The following is a 27,423-nucleotide window of genomic DNA, read 5'->3' as shown; positions in this document are numbered from 1 at the left end:
TTAAGATGAGTAGACCCCAACTCCCAGAATGCTGAAGTCCTCCCATTTTGAAGTTGCTAAGGTTGGGAATAGGTTTGCTGTAGACACACTTAACATTATTATTAACTGGAGACATATTTACCGGTACTTGTTTAAAAAACCAAACCCTTCTCATTGTGCTCCTGTCCAATCCTAACCTCCTGCTTGGGTGATAGAGAAAAGCGATCATCTTCTTCACATCACAAAGTTGTATTTCTGTCCCGAGGAGATTGCGACCTCTTCTATGATATTGCTGGGAAGGGCTGTAGGAGAGATAAAGAAAAAAACGGAAAAAAAACCCATACTTGGACTCAGGTATAAATGCTTGAAGCCAAGTCTCTAGGATCTGAAAGGACAGCCTTACTTCTGAGACCCTTACCTCATTATTTATTTGCTTGTTTACTTACTTATTTAAATAATATAAACAGTTGCCCAATTTAGACAATGTGACAGCTTACAAGAAGGCAATCCAATCCAATCGTTGATGGGCAACCTGGCTCACATTTGTATCCTCTCTTGATGGGATTTTGCTCATCCTGTACCCAGTTCCAGGTTTGTTTTAATAACCAAGTCTTAAAAGTCTTTCCAAAGGCCAGAAGGTTTGGGGCGAATCAAATATGTGTGGGTGGGTCAGAGAGCCCAGGGGGAGAGCCTTCTCTGTGGGTGCACCAACCCTCTGGAATATAACTGCCCCCGGAGCTGAGGATGGCCCCTGACCTTCGGTCCTTCTGCCGTGACCTGAAGACATGGATGTTCCAACAATCGGGCCTGGACTGACTGTAGTTTTAAATTTGGTTTTATTGGGTCTATTGTTATGTATTCACTTCATTGTTTAATTCTTTTTTAAATTTTGTATTTTATGTTTTTAACTTTTTATTGTTGTGAGCTGCCCTGAGTCCTTAGGGAGAAGGGCGGCATATAAATTTAATAAATTCAAATTCAAATTCTCTCTGTGTGTATGCGATTCTAAAGGGTAGGTGTTGCTGCTACAGGAAAGGCATGCCTTCTGGATCCCATCAGACATCACTCTTCATGAAGGACCTGTCCTGTGAGTGGGATGGGTAGCTGCCTTGAGGACAGGCAGTCTGTCAAATAACAGTTTGGGGCTGTAACCATTTCTGGACAACAGGGCAAAGGAAAGGCTCTATTTTTACTGATTTCTCCACCCCGTCCTCCTCCTCTCTTGGTTTGTTGTTATTCTGGCTACTCCCCAATCCTCTGTCCTCTGACTACAAAAAGAGGGAAGTCCCTCCTCCCTTGCAATCTGATAGGTCCTATTCTCTGCTGCCAGCAACATTGTTGGATTTAGTTTCTCTTAAAGGGGCCAGGGCTTAGGATATCAGATGAGTGGAGGTTCCTGATAGGCAGCTAAGGTTTTCAGAGCTCTTGTTGTTTGTGCGTTTAAAGAAATTGTACATCTACACCTTGATCTTGATGCAGTTGACAATAGCAGACAATTCAGAAAGATGGTGAACTACTCTAACTTCTTTTCAAAGAAGATGGAATTGGTTGTACAATTTGACAGCCATATTGCGTGTCTGAGCCTGTGCCAACCAATCCCCATAAAATCTCTCATTTTTCCTCTGTAAGGAGAATATTTGTCTCAAAGACCCAAGAGGCGCAAGGTAGAAGAGATTCCAGAGAGTGATCAAGGGGCTGGACCATCAAGTTCAAAAACAAGACCTGGCGTTAAAAAAGATCGGGAAAATTTCAGAAGCGCTCTAGTTAATATCATCATGTAAGTTCTTTTGCATTACAAAGCTGCTTTCCTTCCTAATTGTGATACATGCTTATTTCTGAAGCTTCAGTAATATTCTCTTGGTTTCTGAAAGAAGTCTGAATCAAGATCAGTTTGCAGACTGTTGACTGAAGGTGGATGATAACAGCTTGTGTTTGTTTTGTAGGCAACCACACTTTATTCCAGAATCCTTTTCAATAGAAGAAGCAAAACCTGGCACGTCTGAGGCCACAGCTGCAATAGAAAAAGACATTTTGGTAAATCAGGTCATGATTTCTTGATTGAAAGGTAGGGAGGGTTTGAACAAACATCAGGTTTAAACAAAGAGGCAGAATGGAAAGTCAAGCTCACTATTCTCATGTATCTGATAATTGTGTGCATAACTGACATTCACAAATGTTTTCATTCTTTGGGTTCCAAATCCGCATCATTATAAAATCAGACGTAATGTGGAATTCAAGTGGAACTTATATGCCACTGCTGTGCTTTTCTAATTTTGCAGAAATATTACTATTACATTCGCCATGGAATAGATACAGAACATGTGGCCCCAATGGACGACTCATGGCTGGAGAATGTCTTAGCTCTAGTACCCAAACATTTGAAGGTACTCAGTGAAAGTATCTACACACTCTCAGATGAAATGAGAGAGGACTATCTTCTTAGTGTAAAGAAAGCAATAGGTATGGAAATAATAATTTATTTGTTATTAACTGAATCAGAAATGCGGGCATGGTATTATACTTTTTTTTACCCAGTTACTTTCACACAATATCCTAGAGACCCCTATATTTCCTCAATTAAAATATGATAGACCAACATTCCAGGAAAGCTTTTCACTTTTGGTTTCCACCAGCTTCAAACTATTACTGACCACCCCATGTAATGGTAAAGCATTTGAGGATTTAGGATGCTCATTTGCTGGGAAATGCCAATTTCCCAGAATTTATACCCAGGATCTTTTCTTACATAAATTTTCTTAGGCATCTTACAGAATTCCTTTCCCATATAATGGCTTTGGAAATGGATTCCTTCCCCAAGATTGGAAGTTTGAAAAAAAATCACTATTTTAGTCTATAGAATGATAATTCTGAGTAGAGTTATCTGTACCTCTAAATGGGTAGTATTGTTGGTAAAAATGTCTTGGAAGCAGGCATAGGATGCTCATTTGCTGGGAAATGCCAATTTCCCAGAATTTATACCCAGGATCTTTTCTTACATAAATTTTCTTAGGCATCTTACAGAATTCCTTTCCCATAAAATGGCTTTGGAAATGGATTCCTTCCCCAAGATTGGAAGTTTGAAAAAAAACCACTATTTTAGTCTATAGAATGATAACTCTGAGTAGAGTTATCTGTACCTCTAAATGGGTAGTATTGTTGGTAAAAATGTCTTGGAAGCAGGCATATATTCAGTTAGAATGCATAACAAACAGGTTTTCTTTGGGAAAACTTTGTGAGCTTAAATTTTATTTCTTTGTTGGCAATTCTTACCACTTATTAGGGCACCGTGAGACTTGTTTCTAAGTAAGCATCAATAGATTGCAGCGTTAGTATTTTTTTAACTAATGGATTTTATTTTATTTTGTTATTATTTTTTATTTATTTATTTTTGCTACTTCAGCCCTTTTTGTAGCTACTTCTGCAAAACATTCTGAAATAAACTGTTTTTTTTGTGTCACATGTTTTCAGTTTTTCCTACATAGCACCTTTGAAGTCTTTAAAAATAATTGGTTCAATTCCTTTGGCTGTTTTTATGCTCTGCTGAGCTCATTTGTGTTCTGGTCTGTTTCTTTTAATACCTTCTTTTTAGTTGACTTTGTTTTAAGAGATCCCAGGGAAAAGGAGGAAGCCAAGAAGCAAGTTCTTCCACCTCATCGTCAAGAGTAAGAAAATGCTATTTCAACATCTTAGTCTGCAAAGTATTGTATCACAGGCAAAATACTTGAAGCAGTTGGGTAAGAACGCACTCTTCTGCATATCTAGAATAGGCCCCAGTGAACGCTGCAAGTCTTTCTTCCACGTCATCATGCATAGGACAGCCTTTTAAAATCCTTCCTTCTATGAGGGAGATGGTTGGTCCAGAAATGTGAAAAATAAATAAAGATATATACATAAAATAAAAATAGGTTTTTTGTTCACTTGATTCACAGCCGCCTATTCTACTTATCAGGAGATCGCGAAGGTCTCAGGTGGAGTCTTTTTCCGTCCACCTACTTCCGATTGTTTAATCAGAGGTGTGAGGTTGAATCTGGGGTCTTTTTTACATGCGTAACATGTTCTGGCATATCCTCGGTTAGCAGATAGAAATATGGTGAGGTTAAAAACTCGATTTCTGAGCAATTTAAGGAAGATTGCTGAATCAAAAGATGGTATTGTTGATTCGAAAAAAAGATGACAGGTTATATTAGACCAAATATTTGTCTGATAGCAATAACAACACTGTAACCTGTTCTAATCCACAAACAGTCGGAAATAGTAAACTTGGAACCATAGTGAGCCTAGTGCTTAACTATCATTATCACTAAAGACTTAAAGTCCCAATGCAATTACACTTCCATCCAAGTTTACTAAAGAAACTGGCCTCCTCTGAAGTCTCATCGACTTACTAAGTTCAGAGAATCTGTAGACTTTGGTGTTATAAAGGAGAACACAAGACCGTGCCAGGGCAATGTAATTTTCTCCTCTAAGGAATCTTAGACGGTGCTGCAGTAATCAGGTAAAATATATGAATTCCTATCCTAATTCCAGACTGAGTAACACTTTAGTGATTCATACTAAATGCCAATTAAGTCTAGATGCCAGTTAACCTTTGATTCATGTATTTGTAAACAACATATTCATAGGGCAAAAGTATATAGTTCAGATTTTTTAAGAAGCGAGTAGCTTTCACCCAGAATGCTATATGCTTAATTAAAATGTTTTAAGAATCTATTAAAAAATTCCTTCCTTCCTTCCTTCCTTCCTTCCTTCCTTCCTTCCTTCCTTCCTTCCTTCCTTCCTTCCTTCCTTCCTTCCTTCCTTCCTTCCTTCCTCCCTCCCTCCCTCCCTCCCTCCCTCCCTCCCTCCCTCCCCACTGTTTTTTCCAAAAATGGCAAAAATACCACCCCTTTAGTTAATTTTCTGTTGAATACTGTAAGGATTGTTGTTGCAAAATGAAACAAAACAGAGATACTGTGTTGGTTGAAGTTAAAATCAGGGCATTTTAAGTCAAGTATACATTTAACTTTTAACTATATATCACCCACTGTCTCTCTGTGAGATGGGTCTAATTTGACAAATAATAAACTAAATATGTATGCAATAAGAGAACAGAATCACAAACCTTTTAGAATTCTAGATTGCTTCTATTAACAGCAACATATTTTTTTCAAGAAAACATAAACTGGCAGTTATATATTTTATGATGTGAGTAATAATACATAAAAAGGGCATTCCCCCTTTTCATGTATTATTACATACCAGGCAGCCCATTATTTTCTCTTCCTTGCTTTTTCAGAAACATTCAGGCATGTGGAACTCATCTGTTCCACAATTCAGCAATCCAAAATTAGTAGCCAGAATATATAGAGGCATTACCAACAGGCTTTTCCATCAGCGCTTCTCCCCTAGCATTTCTCTTTGCTGTGATGAAGGCTTAGGTTTTCTGGTACTAAGTTGGGTGTAGATATTTCCCTTGTTATTTCCCTTATTATCAATCAGACTCCCCACTGACTATTTTTAAAATATGATTTTAAGGAAATCAATATACTGGTGGGTTGCAAAGCAATCATTTATTTGCTGGATCACACAATGTCCCACTGTGATGGTGGAAACTATTTTGGGAATCTAAATTGTTTTCTAGTCAATTGATGCTTTTTGACTAGCCATGTCCACTCTTGCAAATATTTCATAAGGTAGGTGATGAGGCAACCATTTTGGGAGTATATTACCAGATGTCCTCAAGATATCAAACGTTCTTCTGTTCCAAGAGTTTGCTTGCTCTAATCTTGATTATAGAGAAAGCCCAAGATAAAGACTTCTAATTGGATTCAAATCAGAACCGTGGAAACAGCATGACTGGTGCTTAAGTTGCCTTTCTTTTCCTTAGTCTTGATGTTAGACAATTATGTATGAAATAAGTATGAGATGGTGAATGAATTGTAACTTATTGTAATCCTAAATTTATTTTACAATTATATGTTGGATTGCTGGTTGAATTTTGTTTGAGGCCGTTGATTATTAGTAGTTAAGTGTATTTTATATTAATGGCTAAGTATGATGTTCTTTTGAGAACTTTCCTTCAGAGTCATGATGGAGAAGCAGCATATAAATAAATGAAGGTAATCATTGAGTAGGCTATAAGCAGAGAGAAAATTTAAAAGTTCTTTTGTTCTACAGGAAACCTTTACATTGTTGAGAAGCATTCCTCAATCTGGCACTTTTCAAATATCTGAAGTCTCTGGATGGTCATTGCTAAAAAACCTAGGGTGAAAACTGCCCAGCTTCATGGTTTCACATATAGGAAAGCTGTTGTACAGTTTGCAACATGCATATAAGGAGATGGGATTGTGTAAATCATGCCTCTGATTAACATATTTCCATGACTTGTTTTGTGTAACTATCATACCAAGAGGGAGTTTGACTTAAAAAGGAATTTCAATAATCTCCTTTCCTTATGTTTGTTGTGTTTAGAATAGCCTGCTCAATTTCTGATAAGGTAATGCATTGGCTTTACTTGAAATTTAAAACTCACCAATGTAGAATAGATCCTTTGACACTACAATTGTCTTCTAGGATTATAGTACTGATTTTTTATTTTGTTTTCTTTTTCTTCAGAATGGAAATAGTGCCAAAACCTTGGAATAAGTCCTACATTGCAGCTCGCAATTACATAAAAGAAAATTTGTATGCAGTGAATCCCACAATGATGGCTGTTCTAGATCTCTGGCAAACAACTTTTAAGTAAGCAATATTTTCAATACATAAGGAAAGTACCTTCCGAGGCGTGAATTCTGAATTTTGGCAGTTAAAGTGCAGCTATGTGGCAGATAACCAAATGAGAAGAAGCTGGTATGGGTTTTATGGTTCATCAGTGAAAGGGAAGAATATATACTTGCAATTTACCCTACCCATTTATCCATGGAAATACATTTGGACAGGTTTCCTTCCTATCAACTTTTCTTTGAAGCCTTTTGCCTGCCTCATTAAGTTTTAACCCAGAAAAAGTTCAAGCCTACTGTAGTAGTGGCATCCACAGCAGGGGAAATTATGTATATTATGATTTCATCAAAAAAATGGAATGACTTACATCAGGGATGTCAAACTGCCGGCCCATGGGCCGGATGCGTCATGCGGAAGCTGCGCCCACCCCATTGCCGGCAATGGCAAAATCGTCCTGATACGTTGCACAACGTCACGTGACGTGAGTTTGACATGTCTGACTTACATACTTGCATCAAATATCACAATGCAAGCACATAATTCAGTCATTTGTGTGATAGCCTCACAATGCATATAATTTGGATATCATTATAGCTATCAAGGATGTCTGTGGAATGCAGTCCTTAGGACTAAACAGCATTGAATTGTTTATTGTGAGCTGCCCAGAGTTGATTGGAGTCAGGCATCCAAACTGAATTAACTAATGTACTACATAGAACTGATTCATGATCATACTTGGGAGGTAGCACAAAGCCATAATTAGATTTATTTGGTTTTGGGTTAATGCAGTGTATAAACTCAACCACTGTAGTTTGTAAGACATAACTTATGGCTTAGTGTAAAGAGAGCAGAGTTGGATTCTCCTGTTTGTAAACATGCAGAGCATTGAGGTGGAGGTTATGAATAAATGATGATTTTCAAATAACACATGGGAAAAATACCATGTTGCTATCTTGGATCTTTGGATTAAGTACATTTAACTGCAAGTAGATAATGGTCTGGTTAATTTCATTCTCAGGTGTGAACATTTTTTTTTAAAAAAGAGCTGCATGTATATACATTGTTACTGAACTGATGCTCCTCCCATTTTTAAACTTTCCAGTGTTGCTCTAACCATGGTGGAAAACTAAAAAAGGTCACATTTAAACGTAAGACTATGGCATCTATGGCAGTAGTGTTTTTCATATGTTTGAGGGACATGGAGGAACTTATTTGAAAGTATAGCTCTGCAATAGTATTACCAGGTTCTGAGTATCTATTGTCTATAGACAAGCCAAGTCTTCTATAGTCAAAGATTATAAAAGGAAAGAAGGGGAAGGGTTACAAAGATTATATAAGCACAGACAGTATTTTGATCAAAAGAATAGATTGTTCAATAGTATCCAAAATACTTGAGTCTAAATTCCCCTGAAGAAATTTAGGAAAGTCCTTCCAAAAGTACAGTTGTTTCAACTGATGTGTAAAATAAAAGTAATAATGTTTGGTAGGATAAGTTGCTAGGATAATAATTTACAAATACTGGAGAGTTTGCCCCAAATAGTTACTTCTGCAATAAGCCAATGTATGTAATGATATATGATCTCAACTTTGGGATCCCCCCTCTTGAATTCTCAGAGGAGGAATGGAATCTAATATCCATTTGGATCAATCACCATTCCCTGTTCATTCCTTCATTGCTTGAACAATGGAATGGATGTGTATCTGGTCTTTTGGTTGAGTCCAGGTAGCGGGAGTAAAAGTTTCATTACTTGGGGCCACTCTTTGTGTTGAAAATTACATTTTTCTACCTGCTACTCAGCAGAGTTCCAGATCACCTAAATTTTCTCTGAACACCCAACAGCTTCAGGATTTTCCTCTGATAGATGTTCTACCAATGTCAAATACTGCTTCATTGTGCTGAATGACTGTGACTTCCATCGTTGGGTTGTCATCATTCTTCTTAGGGCTTAAGAATGACTTTTGGTATTTATTTATTGATCACATTTTAAAACCACCCATGTCCCTCACAGAGGGGCTCTGGGCTGTGTACAATAAAATATTAAAAATATAAAAACAGTGTATAAACTTTAGATGTCGAAATATTACTTTAAAGACAGGGGATGATTTGGGGGGCTCTAGTCCAGAGGCCTCCAACCTTTTGGGCACTAGGGACCAGTTCTGTGGAGAGGTTTTTTCTGCAGACTGGAGGGGGCGTGGTTTCATGTACTGCCTGCATCCCGTGGATGAAGCTTTGCTTCTTTGCGCAGACCGGTTTCTGGCATGCCGCGGCCCGGTGCCGGTCCATGGACTGGGGGTTAGTCAGTTCCATGGCTGCATGCTCCTCTCTGTGCCCTAGGAAGGTTGTAGTGCCGTGTTTTCACGTGGAAGGCCAAAAGAGAGGAGGCCTTCCCACATTCAGTATTCAATCTCCTTCATCAGAAGCTGAGTGATGTTTAAATTCAAGCCATGTTCTCTAGAGTCAAATTCTGAGTTACAGTTCTCATGATCAATAGACAGTTTCTGGGATTTATTGGACCTATTTTCTCAACACGCCTCTGTTAATAGAAGGGATTGGAGTTTGATGATGGTTCATGTAAGCAGTTTGCATGATTTGTACACCAACGTCTGCATTTCATCTTCAGAAATCCTTGGTAGAAATGTGAGTGGTATACACACACACACACACACACACACACACATATATATATATATATATATATATATATATATATATATATACATAAGGTAAAGGTAAAGGTTCCCCCGCACATGCGTGCTAGTCGTTTCCAACTCTAGGGGCCGGTGCTCATCTCCGTTTCATAGCCGAAGAGCCAGCGTTTGTCCGAGGACGTCTCCGTGGTCATGTGGCCAGCATGACTAGACGCCAAAGGCGCACGGAACGCTGTTACCTTCCCACCGTAGTGGTCCCTATTTTTCTACTTGCATTTTTACGTGCTTTCGAACTGCTAGGTGGGCAGAAGCTGGGACGAGTAACAGGCGCTCACTCTGTTACGCGGCACTTGGGATTCGACCCGCCAAACTGCCGACCATCTGATCAAGAGGCTCACCGTCCTAACCCACTGAGCCACCACATCCCTTTATATATATATATATATATATATATATATATATATATATATATATATATATATATATATATGGAATCATTTAAACATTAAACATTATCAGGTTAAACATCGTTTTAAGTCTTCCAGTCTGCAAAGAATTTCAATTTGCTACTCATTTGGAAGCAGGGTGCAAGACTTCTTCAGTGAATCTTCTTTAGGGAAGTTCCTCAGTCAGAAACCATTTTGCAGGCTCTTTGTACTCCCTTCTTTGTTTCAAGGACAACTTTATCGGGCTCCAAGCTCTTATTAGAGGGTATTCGTGTGTGTGGGTTTTTTTTTACTTCTTTGAAAGTGATTGAATTGGAATGAAGCCATCTGCTTGATTCTGGCAAAAGGAAACTAATGCCGGAGTCTTAGAAGACATGGCTTAGATAAATTTGAAAAAGTGCCAGATATCTTTAGAAGCATTAAAGGAGTAGTTGAGCAATTAAAGTGTAACAAAATTTGATTGCTGTTACCCACCCTTGGAAGTAATTCTGCATCTCCAAGACATTGCGGGGGCATTTGATAGTGTAACAACCTATTGCAGAGAAAAAAAATTGCTTAGTGTAAAAATTGCTTCTTTCATGAACGAAGTTAACAAGGAGCATAAACTGGGCTGGTTGAAGAACACAGGCACAACATACGGCTTGCTTCAAAATAGTTGGGAAACTTCTCTCTGCCTGGACAAAATATCTAATTGTCAGCTTCTTTATCATCACACATGTTGAGATTTTACTTGTAACGGTGCCTTTATTGCCCCTCCATGCAGTTTCTCGTGATAGCAGTTTAACAAATGTTGGAGCTTGTTTAATGCTTAAGTGATAGCAGAATGCTTTTTGGAAAATTAAGTTCGTAGTTTCAGCAGTTGGAAAGCATTGGATTCCATAAAGTTGGTGGAAAATATTTCAATCGAAGATCTCTTGGAAATTACTGGAGGAACTGATCTGTTTCCTGTTGCACTAGCATTAGTGATGGCTACTTCTCTGAAAAGAGAACAAGGAAAGGGAGGGAGAGAGGGAGGAAGGGAGAGAAGAGAGAGAGGGGAGGAGACAGAGAGAGAGAGGGAGAGGGAGAGAGAGTCCACAGGCACAAACTTTTCAACTGGTATAAAAAACTAATTTACAGCTATTTTAAGCTTTATAGGGGTGTTGCTCTCTAAAGCTGGATCATAATCTTCCTTTTCCCCCTTTCCAATTGTAAGCTAACATATTTTACCAACTATGGAAGAAATGATTTTGTACCTCTTGGACTAATATTTATAAAGTTACAGTAACCATTTCCCTGTGTTATAGTTAATACTATAACTATAATAAGAGCCTTGGTTTACATGCCCTAGTGCACAGGTCTGCAACCCGTGGCTCTGGAGCCGCATGCGGCTCTTTCAGACATCTCCAGCGGCTCCCAGTTCTCTGCCATGTGCAGTCCAAAAAAAAAAAAGTGGGACTAAAAAAGTTCAACCAATCAATTCAAATATGCAGGGTAGGTGCATATCGCCTTGGCTCCACTCTTCAGTCAAACCCTGTTCTGCGCATGTGCGCATGTACGCGCATGCGCACAGATTTTTTGCGGCTCCCAGTTTTTCCTTTTGTGAGGGAACCGGTTCCGAGTGGCTCTTTCACTGTTTCAGGTTGCTGACCCCTGCCCTAGTGTGTCTTCAGTTTCTCTTTGCATCTGGGCAATTCTCCTTGCAGGCTCAGGATATCTGGGACTTCTAATGAGGAATCTTTAGCCCAAATGATTTTTGTAGATAATTTTGAAAAAGGGTATGAAATAGTATGTTAGACAACTCTTAGAGGGCAGATGCGAAGAATTTATTTTTCCTACTAGCAAACCCATCCCCAGAAGTCTCCAGACGGATGACTTGGAAGTTCTTGGTATAACTTAAGTCAGGGGTGTCAAACTCAATTTCATTGAGGGCCGCATCAGCATTGCGGTTGCCCTCAGGGGGCCGGGTGGGTACGGCCGGGGTGGGTGTGGCCTACTGGGTGGGCGTAGCTAGAGTGCGTATGGCCTACTGGGTGGGCGTGGCCAGCTCTACATCGTTCGCATCAAGGGTGCCTATGGGGGCCTGGGCAGGAGTGGGACAGATCTGAGGGTCTCTGGCAGAAGGAGGGTCTCTGGGCCAGGGCCAAGGCAGTGGGGGCCGTTCCCTCACTGTTTCCAGGATGGCTTCGCGGGCCACATGAAACCACTTCGTGGGCCGGATCCGGCCCCCGGGCCTTGTGTTTGACATGTCTGACTTAAGTTCTTGGTATAATTCTGCATTTTATTTGTGGATATAAATTTGACTGGATATATGGAATCGTATCACAATGCAGTATATCAATATTTTGATTATCCTTAGTGTTTCTCCATGTATGTATGCAGGTGTATTTAAATGCATAATATTTTAAAGAACTTCTGGCCTTTAAATCAGCTAAAGTAAAATGGAGCTGTCAGTCTTTAAACATTTTGGAGGTTGTAATTTCAGTTACATAGGGAGGAATATGTTTTGTATTTTTTTTTAATCACAGCAGTTTTTCCTGCTCTGCATTACTCCCATGCTGCTTTTCTGTCCACACATCCAATTTTTGATTTGCATTTTACAGGAGTAATGATGCTGAGATTTCTCTTCCCTGGGGCCTTCAAAAAGATTGGAATCTTTTTTTGAGGTTCATAGTATTTGTAAATAATAAACTAATCTCTGGACCCCCTACTTTGAGCAGTGACTATTTTCAGCTAGTAATTTCGATATTAGCATGGCTCCGTTTCAAACACACATTTACAAGTTAAAGTAAGCAGTTCTAAGAAATTTTGCAGACATGGCCATTTCTGCTTTCCCTTGCCTTGAAAAAGAAGCAATCACAAAACCATTGCAACGAGAAGTGGTCAGATTACATTATTTTGGCTGTTTGTGTCGTGATTTGAATAAAAGAACTGCTAACTTTGGTGACGGCCTGCTGCTGAGGCCGGAATCCCATTCCTTAGAGAGAAAGTAGTGCTATGGCTTATTCTAGAGAGGTATTAGGAAGGGAAGCAGATACTCTAAAGTTGACAGTCCGTACTTTGCACCAGGCCAGATAGCCAAGTTCCATTTCCCCCCCCCCAGTTCCTGAAGCAATGCACCCTGCGTAACGTTTCTTTTTGTCTCATCTTGCGATTCACTCTGAAGAGGCCTTTTTAAGGCCTGCCTAGGATCCCTGAAATATTATTGGGAATTCTTTGTGATGGAGATGTATTTTTCTACTTCCATTAGGAAGCGTAGAAGATTTCATCTTATGTCTCCTCTAATGGCAGAAAGTGAAGAGGAACTAAAGAGCCTCTTGTTGCGAGTGAAGAAGGAGAGTGCAAAACTTGGGTTGAAACTAAACATTAAGAAAACCAAGATCATGGCATCTGGCCCTCTCAATTCCTGGCAAATAGATGGGGAAGAAATGGAGGTAGTGACAGATTTTATTTTCCTGGGCTCCAAGATCACTGCAGATGGGGACTGTAGCCAAGAAATTAAAAGACGCTTGCTCCTTGGGAGGAAAGCCATGGCAAATCTAGACAGCACACTAAAAAGCAGAGACATCACCCTGTCAACAAAAGTGCGTATAGTCAAGGCTATGGTCTTCCCAGTTGCAATGTATGACTGTGAAAGTTGGACCATAAGAAAGGCTGAGCGCCAAAGAATTGAAGCCTTCGAACTCTGGTGCTGGAGAAGACTCCTGCGAGTCCCTTGGACTGCAAGGCAATCAAACCGGTCAGTCCTAGAGGATATCAACCCTGACTGCTCTTTAGAAGGCCAGATCCTGAAGCTAAAACTCAAATACTTTGGCCACCTAATGAGAAGGAAGGACTCACTGGAGAAGAGCCTCATGCTGGGAAAGATTGAGGGCAATAGAAGAAGGGGACGACAGAGAATGAGGTGGCTGGATGGAGTCACTGAAGCAGTAGGCGTGAGCTTAAATGGACTCCAGAAGATGGTAGAGGACAGGAAGGCCTGGAGGAACGTTGTCCATAGGGTCGCGATGGGTCGGACACGACTTCGCAACTAACAACAACTCCTTTGATAGTTTGTCCTTTCAAACGAGGTAGAAAAATACATTCCATCTCCTTCACAGAGCCAGTTTCACATTTAAGACTGGCATTTGATGGTGATGAACAAAATGGATGTTTTGAAATAGTAGAGGCTGTTTTGGTAATAACAGCTTATTTTCTTGGGAGAGGAATATAACTTTAGAAAAGCATTGTTTATTGTTTATAGGTGATAATCTGTAGTGCTGGTGAATACAGGACATGGCTTGTTCTTACTCTCTTGCCTTTTTTTGGGGGGGAGGGGGGTTCCTTCAAGTCAGTGTTGATTCCTGGTAACTGGACAAGTCCCTGCAGTCTTCTTGGCAAGATTTCAGAAGTGATTCATCATTACCATCTTCCTGGGGCTGAAAGAAAGTGACTGGCTCAAGGTCACCCAGCTGGTTTCATGCCTAACACAGGAATAGAACTTGCAGTCTGCTGATTTCTACTTTGGTACCAATAACCCCTACGTTAGACTGGCTCTTGTTCTTACACTAACTACCGCTTAATTAAAAGATGATTAAAGCACACAAGGCATATCTGATCATTAAGATGTTTGTCACATCTCTGGATGGTGCTTGGTCAGCCCCACAATTCAAAATATTTCTATCTTTAAAATATTAAAAATGCCAAAATCTCATCGAAAGTCTGATCTTGAAAAAATTGGGTTTTCATGTGAGACTTGATGCAATTTCCTCATGTTTAATTTTTAAAAAATAATTTATTTTTTAAAAAATACATTTTAACCCTACAAATAGTGCATTAAACTGATTTGGTGTTCACAAAATTATTGTTTTTGTTGCTGTATTAGGTTTATTCATTATGATGCCATTTCCAATATACATTGATATTGGATTAAAATGAAGATGATCCTTTTATTTTATATCTGTCCTTTGAGCTTATAAATAGTTGCACAAAGACCTTGTATTGGAAATATAAATGACAGCTATTTGTTTATTATGAGGATTTGATTTTTTAACTTCAGAGTGTGCCATGGTTGTTATCATGGCATGATATTAGAATGGGGAGATGTTTAGTATACTATGCTCTGAATGGACAAAATTTACACTATGCTCTGAATGGACAAAATTAGAAAGTCAAAACAAAACACTATATATTAACCCCACATGCATCCTCTCTATCAGGAAGAAGTAGAATTACTTGAAATAATGTAAACACTGGAAATATATCAATACTTTGGGACATATAGATAAACAAAGACTTTGCCACTGTTTATTAACAATAATGATAGCTTCAAACTTTCTGACAGCATTTCTACTTTCTGGCAATATTTATAGTTTAGGGATTGTCTGAGGGTAATGTTTCCCCCCAAAAAATGTTCTAGCCAAGTTAAAGATTCCTGAGGAGTTTGGATTCCTACACAGGATTTAGTTACATTAAACTGAACTGGTTCTTATATTAAATGAGTTGTAGATTAAGCGGGCAGCTGAATTAGAGGATCTATTAAATACCTGAGGGTGAAAGAGCAGCCTCATCCCAATCAATCAAACCACTGGATCCATGCATACATTCCATTGATTGAGCACACGGCAGCATCCTAGAGAGTAACAAATGGTGGTAATGCTCTAGAACAGACATGTCAAACACAAGGCCCGGGGGCCGGATCTGGCCCGCGAAGTGGTTTCATGTGGCCCGCGAAGCCATCCTGGAAACAGTGAGGGAACGGCCCCCACTGCCTTGGCCCTGGCCCAGAGACCCTCAGATCTGTCCCACTCCTGCCCAGGCCCCCATAGGCACCCTTGACGCGAACGATGTAGAGCTGGCCATGCCCACCCAGTAGGCCATACGCACTCTAGCCACGCCCACCCAGTAGGCCACGGCCACCCAGGCCACACCCACCCGGCCCCTTGAGGGCAACCGCAATGCTGATGCGGCCCTCAATGAAATTGAGTTTGACACCCCTGCTCTAGAAGATGAAGTGACTTCTGAAATGTGTTATGGTCCTGTCCAAAAGTTATTGCTGTTGACACAAAGTGAAGAAACATATCTGTGAAAAATAACAGCACTAAATTTTTCTGCTTCTGAAATGCAAAGAGTGACTGGAAGGTAGCCCAGAATAACAACACATATTGTGTTCCAGCTCTAAGTCTGCTGTTATGCTACAATGTTGAACTAAGAATAGAAGTTCATGTGGAGCTGGCAGCGAAAGAGATAATAACAAACAGATGAAAGGCAAAGACAGGATAGGACAAGGCAAAGCAAGACAAGACTTAGGAACTGTTGGATATTCACATTTGACCTACAGTAGGAGGGGATATAACAGGGGGAATCAGGGATCACTTTGTCTTTTTCTTTCCCTTCTTCTTCTTCTTCTTCTTTTTTAATTTTCAGCTTGATTGTTGTTTCTTTGTTTTGTAAAACCGTATGTGGCTGAGGTTTACACCGATGGCATCTAGTTGCTAATAAGTGGGCTGCAACTGAGACCCAAAGAAAGGTTACTTCAGAGAGGTGTAGAAGTACTGTGTATTCTGCTTGGTATTATTTCTTCCTATGGTAAAAAAAAATCTTCATAAAATTCAAATAATAAAAATGAGTAGACCTATGGAATCTCCTGGATAAAAATGCACCCGGGTTGTTTTGTATGTATGTATGTATGTAATAATATGGCTGAAAGGAAGAGAGAATGTATCTCCCCTAATCATAACAGTACTCAAAGATTGACTTTCCTTTACGGTAACTATAGTTTTGGAGACTATTTATTATTTTATTTATTGCTTTATCTTTTTGTAAGGTAAAGGTAAAGGTTCCCCCGCACATGTGTGCTAGTCGTTTCCGACTCTAGGGGCCGGTGCTCATCTCCATTTCAAAGCCGAAGAGCCAGCGCTTGTCCGAGGACATCTCCGTGGTCATGTGGCCGGCATGACTAGACGCCAAAGGCGCACAGAACGCTGTTACCTTCCCACCGTAGTGGTCCCTATTTTTCTACTTGCATTTTTACATGCTTTCGAACTGCTAGGTTGGCAGAAGCTGGGACGAGTAACAGGCACTCACTCTGTTACGCGGCACTCGGGATTTGACCCACCAAACTGCCGACCATCTGGTCGACAAGCTCAGCGTCCTAACCCACTGAGCCACCGTGTATCCCACCTTTATTATTTTATACATAATATTTTATACATAATATTTTATACATAACACCTTTATTATTTTATACATAACGCAAAGCGGCAAACAAAACCAACATACCTGCCTTCTCCTATTTTCCCCACAACAATCACCCTGTGAGGTGGATGGGCTAAGAGAGAGTGGCCAGCTCAAAGTCACCCAGCTGGCTTTCATGGCTTTCGTGGCTAAGGCAGGACTTGAACTCACCAGGTTCCATTAGGTTGTATCTTATTAATTACCGTATTTTCCGGTGTATAAGACGACTTGGCGTATAAGACGACCCCCCAACTTTTGAGGTGATTTTAAAGACTTTTCGTCTTATACGCCGGAAAATCGCAGGGCAGGCTGGCGGGAGCCGGCAGGGCAGTCCTGTGCACGCGCGCACTCCCCGGCTGCTCCTTAGCAGCTGGGGAGTGCGCGTGTGTGCAGGACTGCCCTGCCGGCTCCCGCCAGACGCCCTTCCCTCTTGAGGCAGCATCGCTCCCTGACTCCTAAGGAGTCCTCGGGGATGCTGCCTCAAGAGGGAAAAGCGTCGGACGGGAGCCGGCAGGGAAGTCCTGCGAGGGTTTGCGAGACAACCAGCAGCTGCCGACCCAAATTATTTCCTGATGAAGACAGAACAAACCCCCGAAGTGGCAACAATGGGCGTTTCTCTTGAAACGACCATAATACAACGGCCAATACCAAGTATGCGCGGGGGGAGGAGAGGAGAAGAGAGATAAAAAACGGAAGCCGAGCGTTTGTCTAGAGCTTAAAGCTTCTTAGGAAAAGAGGGGAGAGCCTCTCGCCGAGGACACAACGGCAGCGCCCTCTCACCTTCCAGCGTACAGGCATGACTCTTCGCCTGCCTGGAACTAGACGTGGACAGCGAAAACGTGCAAGTCTTCTAAGGGGAGAGAAAAGAAGGCGGTTGCGGTAGAAGCAGAGAAGGACGCAACAACTGTAAATAGAGGCGTTTCCTTGACAAAAAGCCCCGCGACCTACTTGGCTTCGGCCTTCGGGCGCCTGCGCGAGAAGTCACCAATCAGAGCTTGCACGTGCGTTTGCCTTCGACGCCCCTCTGACTCTTCCCTTTCCAACTGCCGGCGGGCTTACTTGAGCAGGAGCGCTTTCTTTGCTAGCGGGGGAAGAGTAGTCGTGCGTCCGAGGGGGGGGAAGGGAGGGGTTAATGTTGCTCTCTTCCCTCTTGGAGAGATCTCTATAATCGTTGTTGAATTCCTCCTTTGGGTGCTTGTAACTGCTGTAGGATAAGGTGGGTTTATGTTTATACGCAGATTCGTGTCCAAATAAACCATTGGTGAATGGGATGACCTTTCGATACTTACCCCTCCCCCCCAAACAGATTGTTGAAATAAAATGAGGCAGAGACGAGCATCACTCCGGGTGCCTTAATGTGTAATTAATACCGCTTCCCTTCCACGTTGCTTAGCCTTAATTCATGAAGCAAAGGAGGATTTGGAGAATTGGAAAGGAGGACGAATGGGGGCAATGCAGGACAGTTGAGGCAGCATCCCCGAGGACTCCTTAGGAGCCAGGGAGCGATGCTGCCTCAAGAGGGAAGGGCGTCGGGTGGGAGCCGGCAGGGCAGTCCTGCACACGCGCGCACTCCCCAGCTGCTAAGGAGCAGCCGGGGAGTGCGCGCATGCTCAGGACTGCCCTGCCGGCTCCCACCAGACGCTGATTTTCCGGCGTATAAGGCGACTGGGCGTATAAGACGACCCCCCAACTTTTGAGAAGATTTTCAGGGGTTCAAAAGTCGTCTTATACGCTGGAAAATACGGTATATGTTCCATTAGTTCCTACCCCAGGCAAATGCTAATGGGTTGTAGTCATAGATGCCATAGTCAAATGAGTAATGGCCTCATTGATGAGCTTCCTCATTGCCATAAATGGGATTGAGAGTCACCCATTTCCTGCCATTTTAACTTACTTTGGATATTGTTAAAAATCCCCAAAGCCTGATTAGGGTCAAGGCCCTCATGGACAGAGATGACTTCTGTGTTTCATCTTGATCTATGTAGCTGTAGAGAGGGAGGGACAAAAATAAAAGAAGCAGCAAGGGGAAATTTCTAGAATAGTCCTGTTTTTGTGGGGCTGCCCTAGGCCTTCATCTCTATATCAGCAGCAGGAAGGGTGCATCATTGTTCATGCTCACGTCTATGTTTGGTTATGAGATAACTGACTGGGTTAGTTTAACTTAGCCCCAAGCAACACCTAGGGCTAAAATTAACCCATTTAGTGGTGTTTACTTTACAAATTAAATCTGTCCATCATCTGGATAAGTGTTATGTCAACATAGTTTCTTGTATGTAAAATATTTTGGTTCATAGTATTCTCCTTAATTGAATATAGTTTAATGGACTTCATCTCTTTTAATGCAGGCATGTTGCAATGATCACTGGCATAAAGCAAAATGTTAGATTAGTAGTACCGCAGATAGAAAGTTGACAATTAAATGTGTAATTGTATAAATATTTGCCTTTCACTCCTTGTTCTCATTTTGAAAATCACTTCTCACTTACTTCCCAATCTGATGTCCTTTAGACCTGCTAGATGACAACCTCTATATGCTGGCTTGGTTAGACTGGAATTGTAGCCTAGCAAAACTGGAGGGCATCTAGTTGCAGAAGATTAGTTTATTCTGTTAAGTACAGTTTATTTATTACCTCAGCTTGCAAAATGCTGGGATTGAGCAAATGAGGTTCTCATTCTATCGTGTTCAGTAATGAGATGTAAAGCTGGCTTAATATTGAATGTACGCAAACAATAATCATAATAAAGAATTCAGGAAGAACTACAGTAAGATTAATCACCAAAAATGTTCACCCGGGGCTGTTGGTGTGAAGGCAAATCAGGCAAAATGTGCTTAGCTTGTTTTGTGGAGGCAGTGCTTCATTCTGACAGCAAGAGCCCTGAAGGAGCTAATTGTTGTCAGAGAACATTATCTTTAAAATATTTCCAGAGCTATGCCTGATCAGGTTTCTGCTCCTGACTAGGAAAGGCCATGAAACATTACCATTATTCGTTTTAATCAGCAGTTGAGCCAATTTCTAAGTCTGGTATTTTTATCCCGGCAGCTCAGATTATTTTATTAATAAGTATATATTGTGGTAAAAGAAAAGAAGAGGGGGGAAAAACATACGTTACCATGCTTAGTTCTGTTCTATTAAGATCTCAGATAGTAATGCCTAATAGAGCAGCTAACTGAGCTGTTCCTCTTGTTTTTTGAGATAGAAAAGAATGAGACAGTCTATCAGATTGTTGTTTTTTTTTAGAAAATATGTATGTAGGCTAATCCGGTAAGATAATATCTGTTTTAATAGCTAACTTCTTTAAGAACGCTGAAACTGTCAGATTTGTTCTTTAAGCTTCCCTTATTCAGTGCACTGTGATAAATATCACTGCACACGCGCACACACACACACACACACACACACACACTTCTATGAAAGATAAAGTAAAAAAACAAAAAAAGAGAAGAAACGCTATTTGTAATATATTGATGAATCGTAGCTTAGTCTTCCCTAAAGGGATTTTGTGATTTTGTGGTCCCCATTGCTTTTTTTCTTAAGAAGAATTTTACTCCTCTTTTCCTTAAAACGCTTAGGAATGGGGTGCGCGTGCGCATGTGCCTGCAGAGAAAGGTATCAGTGCTGAAATAGGTATGATAGTGAACAAATTCTGAGTACTCATATCCTCCATCACGTAGTTATATTTTGGCCTTGTGAGCCGGGCCAAAGCACATCAGCTGGGCCCAGTGAAGATGTTGCCACATGGCTAAGTAAATAGATGAATGGTTTTATGTTTTTTCTTTACTCAGTTTATTTTCTTATTTTTCATTAGGGGCACTGTTAGAGTCTAGACCAGGGGTAGGTTATGCTGACTCTGGAATTCTGGGAGTTGAAGTCCATGAGTCATAAAAGAGCCGAGGTTGCCTACCCCTGGTCTATACTGAGGAGGAAAGACAGATCTAGGTGTTGATCGTTTCTTCTTTTCCCTAACCTTGCGCATCCAGGATCTTTAGTAAAAATCTGTGAAACAGATGCACAATGGGCTGCAGTAAATTTCATTTCATTGGTTGAAGGCTGATGTTTTCCTGTGTCCATAAGCAAATTTAAAGGCGTTGATATTAACACTCTCCAAACAGTTCTTTCAACACAGACTTGTTAGAAGCAATAAAAGCAATTATAAGGAAATGCTGTGAAGAAGAAAAAAAGATGTATAAAGATTTTTCTGAAACGTTATTTAACTAATTGTTTCATCTGAAGCATATCGTTCAAACTAGATGATGTTTTCTTCGTCAATATTCACGTTACGATTTGGCAAAGCCGAAGATTGCAATCTTAAATTAACTCTTATTCATAAACTGATGGCCTGGTTTTTTTTTACTAAATTATTTGAAAATGCTAAAATCGATTGGAAATGTAAAATCAGATGCTAAGACGACATAAAGTGTGATTGCTTCAGTTTGTATTTAGAGTATTAAACAATGGGGCTGTGCTAGGCTTCAGCTTCGAACTCTAAAACAGGGGTCCCCAGCCCCCGGTCCATGGACCGGTATTGGGCCGCAGCATGCCAGCAACCGGTCCGCACAAACAAGCAAAGCCCCATCCATGGGATGCAGGCAGCACACAAAACTTCACATGCTCCGGTCTATGGAAAAACCTCTCTCCACAGAACCAGTCCCTGGTGCCCAAGAGGTTGGGGATCTCTGCTCTAAAACATACTTCAGTGTGCAAGCATAGCTTTTGTCTGCAATGCTTTTGGGAGCATGGCTGCCTGAAGAAACTGCAAATGCTATTTTGCGTTCCCATGCTCTCTGAAGCATTTCTGGGAGACGGCTGCCCAGCCTTGCTAAATTACAATATTTAGTCTGATTCAGAATTCAACTGGTACCTATGGACCATGGCCATCTATTGAAACAGATTAAATATAGAATTTCAATAACTTTATTTTTAAAAAAAGTGTTGTGAAAATATATTCAGCAGAATATTTTCCGTTGTCACTCTCACAGAGATTTGCGCTTAATTGATAAGTTAGCATTTCGCACTCGTCAAGACTCAATGGAGCTCTCACTCTTCCAGAACATGATATTAAGACAAATGGAAGCTGCCAAGGATACTCTTTTTAAAAAGTAAGTTCAAATATCTTTTTAATGATTTATGTCCCTTGGAGTGAAAGGTTAAGCACAGCTAATTTTGTGGCTGAATATTCTCAAGCTCTTACTGAGCAGAGTGTTCTGCCAAAGCTGAAAGACTAATTTTAAGTCAGACCTGTCTGCGGCTAGACAGCCACTACCTGCCGTTAACATCAGCACATTATTTGATATTACTTGTTACATTTCTGTCTTGAGGTTTTAAATTATATGTTTATTCTTTTTGCTATTTTGATACATGTAAACCACCCAGAGTCCATGAGGGGCAAAGTAGTAGATGAATCACATACAGAAAAATAAATAAATTATTTGATAACAGTGACTCCTGATCCCCCCCCCGAATTTTAAGAAATCTCATATTGGAGAGATTTTAACCTGCTTTAAAAAGATTCTCTTCCATAATTTTGGAATGCATTGAGTGGTTTCATTCCATGGACAGATATTCTTTTCTTAGTGAAGGGGATTCTTAATATTTTTAGGCATTTTTAGATATCCAACGTGGAGGGGCTCTGCATAGCAGATCTGAGCTAAGAATAGTATTGGGGAGAAGGGTACCAGGACATGTCATTATGTGAGAGATGCATCTATGCTTTAGTTTCAAATATGAAGCTGTGCTGGAAGCCTTGTTTAAAAAAATTTTTTTGGGGGGGAGATTAGCAAAGCCTGTTAATAAAACTGAATGTTGTGATCCTAAAGGGTGTGAGATAAGTGATGGAGAATGTGATCTAGTCTCACACGCAAGGGCTATAGCTCAGTCCCACGCAGAAGATGGTGAGAGGGAAAGTTCGTGACCTAGACTAGGAAGAGGACAACTCACATCTTTTTTTACCTGGTAGCATTAATCACTCTTCCCTCTCTCGACCACCTTGACCCCAACAATCAGAAGGAAGGAAAAAGAAGAGGAGATGTTGTCTCCGTGCCTCAGCCATTTGGAGCTGCGTTGTTCCAAATTGGTAGCGTACCCCTGAATGTGGCTCTTTTGTTTTCAGCTGAAAATACTCAGCAGGGTTTGGGCTGTAGAGAAAATCCAGAAATGTAAATGCACTGCATACCAACCCTTTCAACTCATTTCAGGCGTAGAATGGTGATTTGGATTTTTGAATGGTGATTGTAAGTAAGAATGAATGAGAAACATGGACACACGTGGGTAGTTGTGGCTTATGGATTCTGAGACCTGTCATGGCTGCAGTTTTTCTGTTGTAAGCCAGATGTGGAGTGAAGGAAAAGGAGAAAACCCCCCCCCAGCTCATTTGTGATTTTGAAGGGTAGCTGTGTTGTTGACTTTTGGAGGAAGAAAGGGAGGACTTAATTTCCCTCTTCTGTCACACTAACATAGTTTGAGGGCAACTTTTGGAGGCTGCACCTGCTCAAGCACCTCCGGTTGGCACTGCAGTCTTCATTTTAAACTTCTTCCCAGATTGTGGACTGCCTAGCATCTGGATCCCAGCAATAACCTCTAAAATCCTTCAGAGGTTGTTGAAACTAATTCCCAGCAGATCTTGCTTGCCGGCATCATTGGTAGTAAAGGAATGCCAATACTTCGGATCAGGGATTTGTGGAGAGTTACCCCTTGCCTTCCTTCTCCTTAGTATGATGTGAACCTCTGAGAGCTGCAACCATGTTTGTATAGGCAACCCTCACTTACTGAGTGCCTCATTTAATGTAGCCTCCCATGGCCACGTGGTCATGCTTTGTGTGCTTTGCAACTGGCTTGTGAGAAACAGATTTAATAGAGAAGGGAGAATAAAATTGTAAGCTGTGATTGCACGATGCTTTGCTTTACAACCAAAGAGGAAGTGAGATTGTAAGCCTGTCACAGTCCTATGATATTTTGCTAGTGAGCATGGCACTTAAGTGACGGAGTTAGTGGTCCCAATTGTGATTGCTAAGAAAGGTCTAACTGTAGCCCTTTTAATTCCTCATTTTCCTATAATTTCCCAGTAGTATCCATGGAATAAGGACTGGATCAAAACAGGAAAGGAGATCTAGCAGCAGCAGTATAATCATGGCTTTGTCCTTTCGTACGGGCATTAATATCATGATTGCCAACCCTTTTTATGCTGAGTGAACATTACGGCAAAAGAAATGCTGAAGAAGCACGGGGGTTGGCTTAAAATGTCTGGGAAACTTTGCTTTACATGTTATTAAACCATATTAAATTTTGGTAAAAGATACATTTCTGCGAATTGCAAAAACACTCCCCCCCTCCTATTAGGTGGTTCCCAGAAGTGCAAAATATCTATTACCAAGGCAATAAACGAAAACAGGTGCCTACCAATGCCAGCAGTGCCCAATTAGAGGCTTTCTTCAACTGTGCTGCAACCCTAATGACCCAGCAACTGCAAAGTCTAGCTTTAAATTCAATGGATGACTTCACGAATTTAATTGTGCAACCTAAGGTAAGTAAGATTTTCTGACGTTTTTCCACGTTGTTCCAGGTGTCTCTTGTAAAAAATAATGTATTTTTTTAAAAAAAGGTGAAAAAGCAAGCCTTCTGTTTAGAAAGATAGAATGTATTCTTCCGAGACTCGACTTGGGAGGTTGATCTTTCAGGAGAAGACTTATGGTGAAGCCCAAGTAGGATTCATGTTTTCAATCAATCAATCAATCAATCAATCAATCAATCAATCAATCAATCAATCTCTGATACTTTGAGAGCCTGATATGCTCATAGTAATGTTTTGTGCAGACATTTTTCCTCCTGCGTCACTTTGTGGACTAGCTGGCTAATCAGCATTGTGTGCTCATAGCCAAAACAACTGACCCCATCACTCCTGTACAAGCCATGTTAATGGATTTAATTCTCTCTGAACAGAAATCTATCTATGCCTTTGAACACTCTGGATTTATAATGCGATTGATTCTTGAGAATGAAAATATTACATTTGAGCCTGAGTTTAATGACTATGAAGCCATATTCATGAATATTTTTGCAATCATGGTAAAAGCTGTTAATATGTTTCCAAGAGTGGAGACCAAACTTTATTCAAAGTGGGTAAGGAGTATTCTAATTATATTATTTTTGGGGCGGTGGGGTGGTGATTGAAGAACTGCCAATTCCCCCAAATTCCTTCTTGTGATTTCTGTGTACAGGGAATCCTTGATTTATGACCACAGTTGAGACTGGAATTTCTGTCGTAAGTTGTGGTTGTAAGTCGAATTGGACCTGATTTTAGGACACTTTTTGGGATAATCGTTAAGTGAATCATGTTGTTAAGTGAATCCAACTTTCCCAATGTGCATTTTTTGCTGGAAGTAGGAAAAGAAGATTGCAAATTATGATCATGTGATCACAGGACCCTGCAACCATTGTAAATGCAAGCCAGTTGCCAAGTGCCTAATTTGTGATCATGTGACTGTGGGGATGATATGACAATTGTAACTGCGAGTACAGGTCATAAGTCACCTTTTCCAAGGCTCTCAGAATTTGGTCGTTAAAAGAATGGTGATAAGTTAGGGACTACTTATATGTGCATATACCACTGTTTGGTTGGATGGCTGGGGAATTCTGGGAGTTGAAGTCCACACATCTTAAAGTTGCCAAGGTTGAAGAACACTGGCATAACCTGGATCCCGTCATGTTGCGCATCCATTTATGCATATTTCACATACATCTCTTTTAATTCTTCCAAGCAGCTAAGGAAAATAATTAAAAACAAATTAAAAATCCAAGTTACTTCCAAAGTTAAGACTAAATAATAAATCAAGCGTACATTTGAACTGTGCATATTTACACAATAACATTAGCAGGCTTCCCTTAAGGGCTGAATTAAAATATTTCCTGTGGTTTTTTTTTAAAGCAAGGTATACTGTATAATAGGATGGTAAACCACGCCGGAGTGGCCTTTCCCCCCTTGTTCCAAAATTACTATTTATTTATTTATTTATTTATTATTTATTTATTTATTTTATTTGTATACCGCCCTTCTCCCGAAGGACTCAGGGCGGTGAACAGGGCAATACATATTAAAAAACAAGATACAAAAATTAAAAACGATTAAACAAATGCCCATGAATAAGTTAACACACATTAAAAAATAGATTAAAACAGATTAATAAAACCCAACCCCATCCCATCAGGCCAGGCCAGCTTGTTCGAAAAGGTAGGTTTTGAGATCGCGCCGGAAGGAGCGGAGGTCAGGCGCCATCCGGAGCTCGACCGGAAGATGGTTCCATAAATCCGGCACGCCCACAGAGAACGCCCTCCCCCTGGGGGCCACCAGTCGACATTCTTTGACCGGTGGCACCCTGAGGAGGCCCCCTCTGTGGGAGCGTACTGGGCGGAGGGAAGTTGACAGGGAAATAATAAATTTGAACTGACGCAATAGGTTGCCAACAGTGGGGAACATTGCTATGAATAGAGTAGATGCCAGGTACTGTAAAGAGAGCACCAGCCCTTCTCAGACATGTCCTTTTCAGTCATGTCATACTTAGTTGCTGATCAAGGGCTTGGCCGACTGAATTTTCTGCTAGTATATTGGGAATTTCCACATGAATCCTGTAGCCCAGCTTTCCCCAATCTTTTTCCCTGTGAAAGTGCCGAATAGGATTCCCATCGTTCTTTTATCAGGTTGGCAGGGATGATCAGAGTTGTAGTTCAACACATCTGAGGAATACCAAGTTGGAGAAAAGCTGAAAAAGTTGCTCAGCTACACGACGTTCTGGGTAGGATTGCGTGGCTGATCTGATATTAAGTCTTTACTGATTAATTGAATTAGGAGCATAAAAGAAATTCTATTATTTTGAAAGCCTGAAAGCAAAGCCAAATCCATGAATTTGAAGCCTATCATCCTCGATGAAATTCTGGACGCACATAAGCAGAAAATTAGGAATGAGATTGCCAAGGAGAGTGTGGCACCGACTGAACATCTCAAATTGTATGATAAGTACCACGATTTGATAACCAAACAAGCAGAGCGGGATATTGATCAGTTCCTCTCCGAGGAGCACACGTTTGAAGAAATAACAGCCGAAGTTGCCAGGTATCAAAGCATCCGTGAAGACATTCAGTACCACTCCAGAAAGGTAGTGTATTCACTGAATGGCAAATACCTTTTTATTTTATGTCTTCTGATACTGTATATATACAACAGGTATAGTAATTTTATGATCTGTTGTACCCATCAGCCTTCAGCCTTCCCACTCACAATCAATCAACTAGAACTATATTTAGACATAATGCTTAGGTAAGATTTTTTTTCCATCAGGACCATTTAAAAAAATTGATCTCATTTGATCTTATAGTAGGGTCATGTATTATTAAACCAAGAATGAACAAACCACGTTATGTTTTTGTCCTGTGTATGAGCTCAGCCAGTGTATTCATCCTTGATATGT

The 27,423-nt window shown here is 40.6% G+C and overlaps 1 protein-coding gene across 1 annotated transcript in view; it reads left to right on the top strand.

Annotated features, from left to right (window-relative positions):
• Positions 1-27,423, top strand: part of DNAH7 (dynein axonemal heavy chain 7) — a gene marked incomplete at its 5' end in the record, with an annotated part of 161,030 nt that overhangs the window by 9,336 nt on the left and 124,271 nt on the right. The window contains 9 exons of the mRNA XM_081341004.1: positions 1,609-1,756; positions 1,923-2,013; positions 2,259-2,439; positions 3,569-3,641; positions 6,574-6,699; positions 21,946-22,065; positions 24,302-24,485; positions 24,902-25,081; positions 26,836-27,111. Of these exons, the coding sequence (XP_081197130.1) occupies positions 1,609-1,756; positions 1,923-2,013; positions 2,259-2,439; positions 3,569-3,641; positions 6,574-6,699; positions 21,946-22,065; positions 24,302-24,485; positions 24,902-25,081; positions 26,836-27,111 (1,379 nt within the window). The remainder of the gene's footprint in view (positions 1-1,608; positions 1,757-1,922; positions 2,014-2,258; positions 2,440-3,568; positions 3,642-6,573; positions 6,700-21,945; positions 22,066-24,301; positions 24,486-24,901; positions 25,082-26,835; positions 27,112-27,423) is intronic.

Source organism: Vipera berus (assembly GCF_964194415.1).
Source record: "Vipera berus genome assembly, chromosome: 1".
Lineage (NCBI taxonomy): Eukaryota > Metazoa > Chordata > Lepidosauria > Squamata > Viperidae > Vipera > Vipera berus.
The sequence above is the reverse complement of the archived record's forward strand: the minus strand, read 5'-3'. Positions and strand labels throughout refer to the sequence as shown.